The 15,281-nt window shown below is 36.7% G+C and overlaps 1 protein-coding gene across 2 annotated transcripts; it reads left to right on the top strand.

Annotated features, from left to right (window-relative positions):
* The first annotated feature begins 935 nt into the window (after window positions 1-935).
* On the top strand, window positions 936-14,294 carry LOC105231115 (uncharacterized). 2 transcript variants are annotated; one of them, XM_049447608.1, is made up of 5 exons: window positions 936-1,720; window positions 1,787-2,374; window positions 12,995-13,543; window positions 13,612-13,806; window positions 13,867-14,294. In XM_049447608.1, exons 1-5 carry the CDS (start codon window positions 1,501-1,503, stop codon window positions 14,082-14,084), a joined length of 1,770 nt encoding a protein of 589 aa, XP_049303565.1. In that variant the 5' UTR covers window positions 936-1,500; the 3' UTR covers window positions 14,085-14,294. The 2 variants fall into 2 exon arrangements, with proteins under 2 accessions (XP_049303565.1, XP_029408221.2); XM_029552361.2 differs by having other exon boundaries at window positions 937-2,374; window positions 13,867-14,290.
* The last annotated feature ends 987 nt before the right edge of the window (window positions 14,295-15,281 follow it).

Genomic DNA, 15,281 nt, shown 5'->3' with positions numbered 1-15,281 from the left:
TTATTGGTCCTAATTTAAGTGAACATTACGTCGTGTGCGATTGTATTACCATTTTATATTTAGTAAAAATTGCTTTGGATCAAGTTCTCTCAAGTTTTTTGAAATGATTGATGCAGCAAAAATGCTATTACAGAAACGAATATTTACGTATTCAGCTGGAGAAAATAAAACTCTAGGAAGTTACATATTTGCTCGTATTCCACCATTAGTTCAGAACATAAACTACGTCAATTCCAACGGCTCGTTTGGATCGGTGAGTTTTGGAATAAGAACATGAACTACGTCAGACGATTCTAATAACCGGCATTGACTTGGGTTTCGTAATATGTTGGACACTTCCTGCAATAATAGGATGCACATAAATTTAAATGTACTTCACTTTTTTTAAAACACCAAAAACATGACCGAATTACATTATTTGAAAATTGATTTTCCACTTGCATCATTTATGCTTAGAGATTGTTCTCACATAAAAGTGGGAAATGAACTGGTCTACAAAAAATAAAAGGAAATTTTAATTAAATAGAGGATTTTACAAACTTTTAGCATCTCATATTTTCATATAGACTTATCTATTTTTAGATGGCTAATAAATGAAGTATGTGCATCAAATCATGGACACCGGTCGGTGTATGTAATTACAATTAGTATGTAAACGTATTCTGCACCCGATTATAGTGTTATTTTTTAACAGTGATATAAACAAAGTAAGACATGTTTTAACTAATCTTCCTTCCGCACCACCGTTTTCCGATCAAATTGACCGAATTTGGCGGCGGTTCAGAGGTGTTGAGCGAGTACTCAGAGAGTTGACGTCGTCCGTATGATCTCAAATTTAAATGTATGTACATATGTATGAATAAGTTATGGTGGTTTGGTATGTCCAAAAAGTTTGAAGTTAAGTCAAGTTTAGTTTATAGTTTCAGTTGCAAACGAACCGCGACCACGAAGCAACGATTTCTGCGCATGCGCACAGATCATTTTATAAAAGCGAGTCACTAAATCGAAAGATATTGCAGTAGACGGTCAAATGAACATTTACAAGAAATGACTGCATCACAAAACATATTAACAGGTGCTAAAAAGATATAACAATGGAAATATATACATACATAGTTGTATGAATCAAGTTTATAGATAATCAGCCATTGTATTCTGAGCAGCAGTGCAACGTGCACGACAAAGTAACAAAAGTGTCGGTTAACGTGTTTAATATTTGACTTCAATTTGGTTTAATTTAATCCTAATTTTTCACGTTTGGCTATTCGATTTGAAATGACTTGCTAATTGTAGTTGAGGTCAGTGCGACCTTAGTTGGGTCTTTGGGCCAGATACGTTTAAGAAAACCAAAACCAAAACAAAAGCAGACATATGTGAAAAAGTAAACGAAAAAAGTAACCGCTACACTGCTGACTTACTTACGGGCAAACATAAAATAAACCATAAAGTAACACAACACACAAACAACAACATTCGGCAAGTCGACTGTTGAATGGGAAAATGAAAGTACTACCGATATTGCAGCCAAATCGGCTATTGTACCTCTACTTCACAGTCATTGTTGTTATCGTTGTTGGGGATTATGCAAGTGCGCTGCAACAGCAACAGTCAGAGCCACAGACACGGCGAGAGCAAGATCGGCCAACAACTACGCCCAGTAAACAGCAACAACCTGCACATGCGGAAGTAAACCATACCGCCAATAAACCGTTGAAATTCGGTACAAAAATTGTTGATTATGCTGTTGCTAAATTGAATGCTAACATCACAACTATTAATGCTACAGATCGCCAACAATCCGCTGATACCAGAAATAACAAGCAAGAAAACGAAAAACTACAAACGGACATACAGTTAAACAATGCCGCAGACATTGCACCATCACCAAGGGTAGCACGTCGCTTTGATGGGTCCACAGCGCCAGCCACACAAATGATTGGTGAAAATGACGTGCCACCGGTGAAGAAAACTCAGCGCACTGGCAGCACATCGGCAAATGCACCATCGGCCGCGCTACCAATTGCCACAGCGACGTCCAAGCCAAAGCGTCGAGACGGCAATAGCTCGCGTTCGAGCTCACGCGATGGCAAATCCGCTGCGGTTGCAGCAAGTCAACGTTCCAATTCTTTTGATTCCCAGGCGCAAAGTGCACGGCAGTTGGCAACTAACCGTGCTCGCAATTCGCATGCAGCCAATGTAGCGAGCCAGCAAACGAACAGGGGGTCTGGTAAGAAAAGCAAAGTTGCATCACAGCCAACGTTGACGCCAGCGGTTGTGGCTAACAGCCGGCGGGAGGCAAATAAATCGCGCAAAGCCTTAAGTGCAACAACGGTATCAGCACCAATATCCTCGTCTACACCTGCGACCGCGACTGGTAAGTTAAAGATTTGAAAATTGAGTTTAGGAGTTGAAGTTGCCTTCCGCTTTGCTGCGTAGTTATACAAGTATATTGAGGTTTTTTCCAATAAAATGCAGTCATGTTCCGAAAATGTTCTTAAAATTCTTCCAAAATAATTTTTAAAGGTCCTATAATAAACAGTTATTATATACATATGTACGTATATGTCCTGAGTCCATTATATATTTTAGCAATTTTTCATCAATTTTTTTAATCAAAATTACTGTTAAGTGCACTCATAAACATTCATGTAGCACATTTAACTACTTTGTTGTTCTTAAAAAAATTTATGTTTGTTAAATCGTTTATATCTATGTAAATATTTTTACGACCTTGCAGAATCTTGTGAATTGGCACAAAGACCTTGCAAAACTGGTACAATAAATATATTTCACACATTTTCCATTTAACCTTCAACAGGTTTTGGTTTTTGACATGCAACGAACTCTTCGAGAATCCCAAAAGGCAGTCATAGTTTGCGGCAAGTTACAGTGGTCGATTCTTGCAGAATATTTTATAAATTTTTTTACGAGCAAATCTTTAAAATTAAAAATTTTAGAAATCATTAATTTTTTAAAAGAAGTTATGATATAATTTCTTTTTTGCAAAAAATAATGAAACCAGAAATCAAGATAAAACATTAATTTCGTTTGTCCCGAAGCCATAATACCCCTCAAAAAAGAAAACACTCCATACAACAGTTGATTTTGTTCGATTATATAGGAGCTATGCTATAGAGGTCTCAAACATTCATGCAGTTTTTCGCGAATACATATATAGACAAGCAGGTATGATAAAATGAAATCAGCTTATTATGCTGATCATTTGTGTATATATTTTTTAGAATATTCAGCAATTCCCTCTGCGTATTACAAAGTTAATACATCCTGTTCAGAGTATAAAATCAGATAAAGCTCCATTTTGATTTTGTGGCTTTTACGAGCTTTTAAGTTCTAATATTGTTCGAAAGAACTACTTTTCAAATGATAGTTGAAGCCAGAATGGCTTCCTGAATAGTTTCGCAAGCATCCTTCAAATTCGGCAAAATGCTTAAAGTACGAAATGTTTTCAAAAAAGAAAGTCTTTCACTTCATTATATGATGACTACTCATTGCAAACAATCCTACACGTCCTGTTTTTTCTCTCCGGGTTATAAATAACTTCTGTTAGTGCCAGATTATCTAGGTCAATCGAAGTGTCGATACATTAAACTCTATACTGTTACGAGTTATTAGTTTTACCCCTCTTGAGTTGAAGAGTCCAAGATATCGGCTCATCACTGCCAACAGATTGCTGCTAATATTTTTTCATCTTTGTCGACATATTTCAAATTTTTGTGTCAAATATAATAATATAAGAGGCGTTGTAGCTGGTATTGTTTCTTCAAGAGTGATATTTATTTTGTAAGTGTTTAGGATGAATTCATAGAAAGATTGAAATTTGAGCCATGTACTGCGACCTATGGTCTTTTGTGACCTCTCCTGTTATCATAACACTTCGTTTAATCCAGTCAAATCAAAAAGGCTTAATAACGCTCCTGTGTTAATGATTATTTTCTCACCTGATTTAATTTCCCAATAATTGTAATCCTTTTCCTTGTGATTGCGATGCAATGTAGGAGTATGCGCTCTGGTGTCTCTGTTCTTCGATCTTAAAAGCATAAAATGATGCCTCAACTTAGCGATTAGTTTATTGAATCGTTTTGTATCGAACTCTCCCAGAAAAAGCCTCGATTGTCGAAGTATAGGCACTTGTTCGTCAAGGCGTTACCATCCTTATCGGATTGGTTGCTGCAGATTCTAACTCCAGGATATCGGTTTGTCCATGTTCCAATGACGCCTTCATGCTTATGACGAGACTAGAGAATGATAATACTTTCACCATGGAGGTTTTTCTAAAGAATTATGGAATTTTAAATTAAACTTGATTCTTTTACTTTCCAGTATACAAATCAAGAAGCAATCAATATAACGGGATAAACTTTGCAATAATAATTCCTTTAAGTTATGCTACCTTATGACCAAAAACTGTCCACATCCAAGCAAAACTGTTGAAACCACTAGATATCGAATATGTGGACCTCAGTATCTACAGTTGACTTTTGACCGTAAATATCGGTCAATGCGTGAGGTATACAATTGAAATTCAGAGGCCATCCTTTCCTGATAATAATATCTCAGTGTATCAAAAATGGGTTAAATTGGGTCAATACTTCTCTGAGCCCCCATATACCTAATATAAAGATTTTCGAACTTCTGGGTAACTTTATATTGCTTATGACGGCCAATATTTCAGTTATCTCAATGAATATTACAGAACGTGTTTTTCTCATGACATCTCTGTGAGAAAAATTGATACAATTAAACGAAAATTATACCTCGTTCCCATATAACTAGTACCAGGATTTTCGAACATCCGGCTAATTTTGGTCCATATGATTGGTAATTGTATGTGAGATACCTTAATGAAACCCAGGGAACATAGTTTTAGGTGGTGACATGTTAATAGTTAATAGAGAAAATTCGGTCACTGCTACCCCCAAATTTTTTCCTGAAGCAATTGCTTGGACTTTGGTTTTCTTACATGTTTTATTATAAACTTGACGTTAAATTTGTCTTCAATTTGTTATTTGAGTTTAGAAATTTAAATAAAGTTTCTAACTAAGATTTTCGAATTATTTGTAATCCATTATTTACCACCTTTTTACTGGCATAATTTTTCACTAAGGAATATTGTATTATTGCCCACAATGCTTCAGTATTATTCATCAAGATAATTTCTCGCTGAACGGGTTCTCTAAGTAATAAACAAAAATGCAAATATGAAAACTCTTAATGGAGCTAAGCCACCTATAGGCAAACTTGCATGCAACGAAAAGAACAAAACTTAAGACTTTGTGAAGAAATTTACATATTTACACACACACGCCAAAGAATGCTTGGTAATATTCACACTGTGAGGCTAATAACGAATTGACATAGTTCAACAGTTGCACCGCCCACAGCAGCGCAAGGTGAAGCAACGCAAAATGCAAGAAAAAGCAGCATTCTGCGGCGAGATCTGCGCTTTTTGCTCAGCGATCGCGCTTTGGGTGCAGCTGCTGGCGCTGTGACGGCCATTAAACGGCTGTATATATGTATGTATGTAGTTATATATTGATATGTGTGTTTGAGCGCTGACAAGTTACCGTGTGAGCTAAGGTTGGCCTGCATTTGCTAAACGCGCGTACAAACACACACACCGACGACTGACACTGACCTAGCTGAAATGCTAAAATTGGTATTAAAGATTTAAGTTTGATTCAGTTAGTTTTATTTTTCCTTTCCATTGCGCTTGTTTCTCTACTAAAGCACTTGTACTCAGCATTTGGTATGGTCTATAAAAATATCTATGTGTGTGTGTGTTGATGTGACTTGTGGTGCGCATGGGCAAGATCGCAACTGAACTGTTTTGGTAAGGTAAATGCTTTGTTAAGGCGATAAATGTGTGTACGCGTTTGTTGTTTTCGTTTCACAGCATGTTTGAAAGCAATGTCCATTGCGCATGCGCAGCGGTGCGAGTGCCATTTTCCATTATTGTTTGCCACAATTGCTGTTTTGGTCTTTACACATTTATTATCCAGTAATATAAAGTGTATATGTACATATATATGTATGTATATACATAGTATATTACGTTACAATTATATTGCAACGCAACTGCACCCAAGCTTACTTACCGATGTTTTACGAGCATTTAAAATTGTTAAATGCGCCTGCGCATGTGCCCCAATTGTGTATAATTAAATTATCTGCCCACTTTCAAAACTCATGCCATTATACATAGATATATACATACAGTATATGTCTATAAAAATATATGCCTGTACATCCCGTGTGCCATTACATGCAATGCATGACTCTCATACATATTTATGCCATAGTGTGCCTCTTCACAAATGAAATTCGCCAGCACTCCATTGCTAAACAGAACGTGAAGTTTGCTATTTATTTTTGATTAAGCGAAAAGCTCTTTTGTTTGCTGCAAAAAGTAGTGCAACAGATTGTGTTGCAAAAAGTGAGTGGAATATATTATACATAGCAATTTCGAAAAGTGTTGGAAATTGCTGTTTGGAAATTCGAAATTTACCATACATAACTCATTAATTGGTACAAAATAGTTAAAAGTGGTTTTAAACGCCTAATTGCAACTTTGTATAAATATTTCAATAATACGCCGTGGCGCACCTCTAGGCATTGTGATATTGCTTCTATATACAAAATTAGCAACATACAGACTTCTGTATTTACAAGTATATCTATATGTATATCGTTTATGGCGTCTTTTACATCTTCTCAGTAGTTTTTAGACCCGTCCACTAAATATTGCACAAAGTATTATTGTTTTCAACGCATCATAATTGCTTGATATGGCATAAGTGGCTGAGAGGTGTGTATAAAACAAGTAAGGCAGAGCTAAGTTCGCGAACATCTTATAATCTTACAGCTTGCAAAGATTAAAGCCAGAGAAGTATCTTCAGGTACATAAGCCGTGTTAGTTTCATGGGGCCTAGGGCGAATTTTCACCCGATTTTATTCATTCTAAGCACAAATATGCGCCGTTCTAAGAAAAATACGCTCTCTCATTTTTATTAAGATAACCCACAAATGACTGATATATGCAGCATAAAGTCACCCGGAAGTTTGAAAACGTTTATGTTAGGAATATGGGGGCTTTTTAGCACACAGACATACAAGTACTATTATCAGGAAATGATTCTCACTGAATTTCAATTATAAATCTGACACATTGACCAATATATTCCGTAAAAAGCCAACTATGGGTACTGGGGTCCAAATATTTGGTACCAAGGTAGAATATTTTACCTGACAACGTTTGCAAATCGTACAAATTTATTATTAAAAAAATGGTTCGGTTTCCATAGGCCATTTAAAGTTGACCCATCTGGCAACGCTGTAACTTTTAACAGCGCTGACAAATCGGCTAATGTCATACCGCGTTAGAAGCGTCATTCGAAGACAATTTATACCATGGAACAGTACACTCCAAAAGAACGCGCTGAAATTGTTCAGCTTTATATTCAAAATAACTTTTCAATTGTGTTAACTCAACGTGCGTTTCGCAAAAAAAATAAAGTGAAAAGTGCTCCAGTTAAGAACACAATTAAGTCTTTATACGCAAAATTTGTGAACACCGGTAATCTCAGTAATGCCAGACATGCATCCAGACAACGCACAAGACGTTCTGATGAAAATATCGAAGCTGTACGAGCCAGTATTGAGGAGACTCCATCGACATCGAGTTATCGCCGCTCTCAGGAATTAGACATCTCTCGCACCACTCTCCGACGCATAATTCATAAAGATTTGAAGATGTTTCCATATAAAATTCAAATGGCACAAAAACTAAACCCAGCTGATTATCCACGACGCCTTAATTTTGGCAAATGGGCCATCGAAAAAATTGATATCGAAAAATAGTGATGTTGACTGGCCACCGAGATCACCAGATTTGACGCCACCAGACTTTTATTTGTGGGGTTATTTGAAATCCAAGGTATACGCTAATAAGCCAAAGACCTTAGCTCAACTGAAAGCCAACATTCGACGTGAAACAGCCGCCATATCATCCGAAACATTGGCCAAAGTCATGGAAAATGTCGAAAAAAGAGTGCATTTAGCTGTCAAAGCTAAAGGTGCCCATTTACGCGATCTAATTTTTAAATATTAGCTGAAACAAATCCCCTTGGACCAAAATAAATTATTTTTGAAATGAACAAAAAACATTGTTTTCTTTTGTTCTTTTTTTTTAGAAACAAATGGGTCAACTTTAAATGGCCTACCCTGTATTAGGAATATGGGGGCTTTTTAGCACACAGACATACAAGTACTATTATCAGGAAAGGATTTTCTCTGAGTTTCAATTATAAATCTGACACATTGACCAATATATTCCGTAAAAAGCCAACTATGGGTACTGGGGTCCAAATATTTGGTACCAAGGTAGAATATTTTACCTGACAACGTTTGCAAATCGTACAAATTTATTATTAAAACAAGTAAGGAAGGGCTAAGTTCGGGTGTCACCGAACATTTTATACTCTCGCACGATAAAGTGATAATCGAGATTTCATTATCCGTCATTTACATATTTTTTTATTTTGCTGTAAAATTAATTAGAATGAAATTCTGAGAGATTTACCGATATTTTCGGTGAAAAATTAGGTTAGGTTAGGTTGGGCACTGAGTTCTTCGTGTTCGATATCAGGGACCTTGAAAAGTTATAGTCCGATCACAACAATTTTTCCACAAGGGATACCTCAGCTCACATACCGTATTTGAGTAAAGTTTTATTCCGCTATGATCATTGGTTTCTAATGTATACATTATACAGAGAAGGCATTCAAAATAGCGTTATATTGGAAGAAGGCGTGGTTGAGAACCGATTTCGCCCATATTTAGTATATGTCTTCAGGGTGTTAAAAAAATATTATATACTGAATTTCAATGAAATCGGTGGAGTAGTTCCTGAGTTATGGTTTTTGGTTCATAAGTGGGCGACGCCACGCCCATTTTTAATTTAAAAAAAAAGCCTGGGTGCAGCTTCCTTCTACCATTTTTTCCGTAAAATTTTGTGTTTCTGACGTTTTTTGTTAGTCGGTTAACGTACTTTTAGTGATTTTCAACATAACCTTTGTATGGGAGGTGGGCGCGGTTATTATCCGATTTCTTCCATTTTTGAACTGTATATGAAATGCCTGAAGGAAACGGCTCTATAGAGTTTGGTTGACATAGCTATAGTAGTTTCCGAGATATGTACAAAAAACTTAGTAGGGGGCGGGGCCACGCCCACTTTCCCAAAAAAATTATTTCCAAATATGCTCCTCCCTAATGCGATCCTTTGTGCCAAATTTCACTTTAATATCTTTATTTATGGCTTAGTTATGACACTTTATAGGTTTTCGGTTTCCGCCATTTTGTGGGCGTGGCAGTAGACCGATTTTGCCCATCTTCGAACTTGACCTTCTTATGGAGCCAAGAAATACGTGTACCAAGTTTCATCATGATATCTCAATTTTTACTCAAGTTACAGCTTGCACAGACGGACGGACAGACGGACGGACGGACAGACAGACATCCGAATTTCACCTCTACTCGTCACCCTGATCACTTTGGTATATATAACCCTATATCTGACTCTTTTAGTTTTAGGACTTACAAACAACCGTTATGTGAACAAAACTATAATACTCTCTTTAGCAACTTTGTTGCGAGAGTATAAAAATGGTTCGGTTTCCGGGCAACCATGGAAAGGTTTCGCACTACGTTTACTCTAGGGCGCCGTACAGTTCCAACCGAAGACTCTATTGCTACTAGGGCGCAAAGTATCGAGGAAGATACGAATGAGTCCATCCGCCATGGCACGCAATAATTGGAGCTGTAACTATTCACTTTTTGAAAGCTTGTGCGTAATGACCCTGGTTAGCGGGCTTACGAAATCCAACTCGTATATGAATTGAAGCCGAACGACCATCAGGCGCGTCGCACGTTCGTTGAATCGGGCCAAAATAAATTGGCTCCTGGTTCCAAGAAGGTCCACTTTGGTTGAATAGGTACGTTAATAAACAAAATAGTCGCATTTAGAGTGATGAACATCCACAAGCCATTGGCTTCATCCTCAAAACGTCAGTATATTATCGGCCATAATGTTATAGTCAATGGGGAACGCTATATATCATAAAGCCAACAAAAAAAAGAGGACATTCGGGGCGTTACTGCTGACATACGCCCCAATTGCTGCGAAAGGTGGTTTTGTTCTCTCGTAATGGAAAAAAACGAAGCAATATTTAATGCATTTCTCAAAATATATATTTTTGAGATTAATGCTTCATAATTCAGTTCATAAAGATCCGAGCATTAGAACCAAAGTTACAGCAGTCAACAGCGCGCTCTTCTCTTGTGCCCCAAGTACGTGCTTTAACTTTAAACGTGATTATATCAACCTGATGTTTTTCAAAAAGTCCCTTTGCGGTGAGCAAGGTTTCTCAAGGATATTTGCGTTATCGCATAATTTTTTGCGGACTACTTAGAAAACTTAATGTTTCGTACTTGAACGAAGTAATGTTCAATGTTTTTTTTAGGATAAAAAACTGAATTTTGAGACCTTCACAAAACGAATTTTCAGTAAAATCATTATTATCCTTCGAACCCATACCGCGTTCTAACTAAAGAAAACTGTTATTTAAATGCGTCTAAAAAAAGAAATGTATCAGCTCACGTGTCTATCAATTGTTTTGAAATTTTGGGGTATATATGTATATGTACATGTTTCGAGAAAAAAATAGGATCAAGCAAGATAGCCGACGGCGCTAAAAAAGATCTCCCACTGTTGCAGTAATTCCGGCCTTTTTCGCAGATGAAACCTAAAAATAACAAATTTTCGTTAAACCTGAAGGTCGTTTTTGGCCTGACAAAACTCAGTTGAGCTTTGAAACCGATTCTGCCATTGAATGTAGAATTATATAGAGAACAGGCAGAAAATTTGTCACTTGACTTCGAGTTATCTTCTTTTTATTGGTATAGACAACGCTAACGCGATTATAGCCGAGTTTACAGTAGCACGCCAGTCGTTCTTCCTTTTTCTTCTCTACTTGGGCTTTCAAATGGAGTGGAGGTCTTCCTCCCCCTGCTTCCCCTGGGGGTACTACGTCGAATACTCTCAGAACTGGAGTATTAGCATTCACTCGAACGACGTGACTTAACCAGCGTAGCCGCTGTCTCTTAATTCGCCGAACTGTGTCACTGACGTCGTATATCTCGTACAACGCATTGTTTTATCGACTGCGGTATTCGGCATTGCCAATGCTCAAAGGACCATAAATATTCCGAAGAACCTTTCTTTTGAAAACTCGTAAAGCCGACTCATCAGATCTTGTCATCGTTCTCAGTTGCTCACTCTGTCCGAAGTAGCACCTGTCGGCAAGAGTTTTTCTGGTGTTAATGAATTAATAAAAAAATTAAGGAGTTGGAAAAATAATTTTTTAAAATTTCGGTGGGTGTGAATAAAGGATAATGAAGATACAAAACGATTGCTCGTGAATCAGACAAATAAATGTGGAATTAGCCTGACATTTGCCTTTTGGCTGAAATTTTATATATCAGCAACCAATCCACCAATTCGATATACAATGTAATGTTTTTTTCTGTTTTTTTTATTTATATTTTAAATATTATTATTATTATTATTACTAAAAATGGGTGAAATCGTATAGCAAGCACTTCTATCCTCATATCTCAGCCACTTTAAATTCCATTAGATTATGCAACTTTATAAAATTATTAAATTAAGCCCCAATGCAGTTATCTAAATAAATTTTGGCACAATTGGTATCTTCATTAATGCCGTTTCACACAAAATCCAAAAATCGAAACCAAGCAATGCCTTCCCAATAGTCTCCTTGCCTGCTTTGTTTCTTATTTGTGTTCCAAAATTTAGAAAGTATTGCATACAAATTCAATATGAAAAGCCTTGAACCGTTATATTTAATTTATAACAATTATGTAAATAACAATAATTACATAATTACTATCATAGTCTTTGCCTTCTGCAATGAAATGCTCAAAGAAAATCAATTAGATACCGGTTTTTAGATAAATTCATAAGTACTCGTAGCAACTATTGTATTTTTCTTGGTATGAAAAAATTTTCTTGCCTATACAACGGACATAACAAAGTCTGTAAATATGTATGTATAACAATACTACATTTATGTACAATGTATGTACTGACGATAGTTATGCTATTGAACTTGACATTTGCTCATTAAGCTGCAATGCATTTGCACTAATTTACTTAATTATCGTCTTTAAGAGTCATAAATTTAAGTGGAGCATATGCTTATGTGCATATCTATATGGATTCATATATATATGTATATACAGGCGTGCAAACAACGATAAGTGATTATTTGCATAAACTAGAGCGGTCCAATGATTATCCGACTTATGACAGTAAATTTATTAGGAAGGTCTAATACGTCTTATCCTACAAAAGAAATACGAAAAATGTTGGGAAGTTTCGATTTATATCTTAACACGGTCCTCATTTAACTCGATACATTTGACCTAGCGATTTTCGAACTTCTAAAATATGGGGTCTTCGACGTTTCTTTCCTCGTGATAAACTTATTATATCCTTTTCAAAGTATAAAGATGATATAAATATGCAGAATACGGACGGATAAATCTTGACGGTGGTGGAGCACCTTTTCTACGTCAAATGACGGCAGATACAACCTTTTTTTAAAATGGTCAAAATAAAACTAGTGGTCTAACTAGGCTGAAATTTTGACAGTAATTGCTTCCGAGAACATACGATAGTAAATTTCTGAAAGAATTTTTCTTGGGAATTTCCTATTACCATAATCCGTAAATATGACTTTAAATCAAATATGGCGGTCATTAAGTGATAGATATTAAAAGCTTAAGTGCCACTCCTAACCTGTTTTAAGATTTTCCGACTGGTTTACTTTATTTTTGAAATTTTATAATTCTGTCCACTCATAAAATATTCAATTATTTTTCATTTTCATTACAGTCCGCGCTCCAGTTGTTGCCAACAATCCACTCAGTAATCCTTTCAGTTTTTTCTCTCCCTCTCTTTGGGCTCTGTCCAGTCCACCCAAAGCATCGTCAACAAAAAAGCCACCCAAAAAATATACACCGCCACCAGTAACAACTACAGCAACAGTTAAAGACAAGAAAAGCACTCTTCAAAAAGAAAAATCGACGACGTTAACACCGTTAGCTTCTAATCAAATTACGACGACCGCGCTGCCACCCAAAAAAAGCACCACCGATGGACCATTTCGTATAGCATTGCCAACATTTAACTTTTTCGGCAATCAAGCTCAAAGGTCCCCTGAAGCGGTTGGCGAGAAGGATAAACGCAATACAGCACAGAATCTGCGTAATCTCTTCGATTGTCCACGCGAGAGTGAGGTGCGCTTCCAGCTATTTCCCAAAATTTGTAAAGTGGATGGAGATTGTGCCGTTTGGAATCGCGATGAGTTGTGTTGTGAAATATTTGGCGCAAAAAGTTGTGTCTCAGGCATAGCCAAACCGCTTGAAGAGACTTCACATACCCGTAAGTAATGTACTTAGATGACAGCAAACTGTTTGTGATAAATTTTTCAAGCAAAAAATATTTTATAGCCATATTGGGATTGATACCACGCAAATGTCCGACCCGCCCACTAGCCGAACTATGGTGGCAAGTTCAGGAATGTGAAACCGACACGGACTGTTGGCCTAGAGTTTGCTGTCCTGATGGAAATAAACGCTACTGCAGAACTTCACAGCCGGAGCTGGAGACAGTACCAGTACCGGTGAAACGTTCTTTCAATTATCGTAAGACTTTCGTTGAAACGAATACATTTGCAATAATAAAGCTTTAACTCTGCCCCATAGTCTCCGAGTATATTGAGTGTACACCACCGCCGCCACCCATCTTCGATTTACATCCAAAGACTTGCGCTTCTACTTTGGACTGCTTCCCGAATGTGTGTTGTCAAGAGGCGGGTTTGCGACACTGTCGTCCGCCAAAGAAATCTCTTCTTACTTGGATGGCGAATTTCCTGAATGTGGACTTCGTTAAGCGCCTGGCCCAAAATATTGTTATAAAGTGAGGCGGACTGTTCTAGGGTTGCTCTTATTTATTAGTGTTTGTGTAAATTTAGCGGAAAGGTTTTCAAAGGATACATACATACATACATATATGTACCTTATTCGCGGTCAAGTGTAAATACACATAAAAACATACTTACATGTAAATACATCACATACATACATACATTTGTACATAAAATATAATAAGAAATTCGTGATTACATACGTATACATATTTATAATTGTTTGTTGTATTATATAATATATGTTAGTGGATACATATATGTATACATATATGAACATGATTCCATGCTAATGTTGTTGTTGTTGTACGTTTTGGTGATATTATGTTTTTTGTAATAAACGTTTTTAAAATATACGCTATTTTGTTCTAAATGTAAAAGTTAAGCTAATCTACTAATAGCTCCTGATCGGTTTGTTAAAAAAGAAAACGGATATAATTCAAAGTTCCTAAGGCGTACATCTCATTCTTATTGCCTTCTTTGCACTTTGTTTTCAAAGCTTTAGTTAGTAACACCTGTGACCAATCTATTTTTAATAAGGACAAAACAAAAGCGATCAGATAAGTAGTCAAGAATATTACTTTTTTCCACTCAAGTTTTTACACTCCCATCACAGTGGCTAACACCTTTCAAGTTGGTACGACAGTCTTAGCCTTCTCCGGAGCAGGTTGGTAGGGTGAAGATCTCTATTTGGTTGCCCTTTGGATCTACTGTTTCTGCAATTTCATTGACGGTCACGAAACGACACAGAAACTCCTTGGTATTGCGCTTAAACAGCGTCAAAACCCGCTGTGAATGGGTCTCACAGTTGTCTCTGTGGTCCGGTCGTCTGTCAGTCTTCTTCCATGGCAGCTGTTTTCGGGGCAATGAGATGCACGACGCATGGTGTATTAAAAACCAACGTATGACGTTGAAATTCCTGAAATTAATTTTTGACGGTCGCCGCAGAAGAAAAATAATCACAGTCTGTACCGTCTAAGCGCTATTTGATTTGATTTTTCGATTTCCTGTCCAAAAATAGGAGCCTCTAAACTGCGTGGAAATGGTAAAATAGAACTACTAGTCCGATTAGGTAGACTGCAATTATAAATATGTATATGAAAGTAGATTTGACTTAGATTGGATTTTGACGATCTGGTCTACTAGCAAAATGGTGTTCATATGTATTAGGGTTTTTTTTTGTGAACTATTCAT

This window comes from Bactrocera dorsalis, chromosome 2, assembly GCF_023373825.1.
Source record: "Bactrocera dorsalis isolate Fly_Bdor chromosome 2, ASM2337382v1, whole genome shotgun sequence".
NCBI lineage: Eukaryota > Metazoa > Arthropoda > Insecta > Diptera > Tephritidae > Bactrocera > Bactrocera dorsalis.
This window is presented reverse-complemented; position numbering and strand designations above follow the sequence as displayed.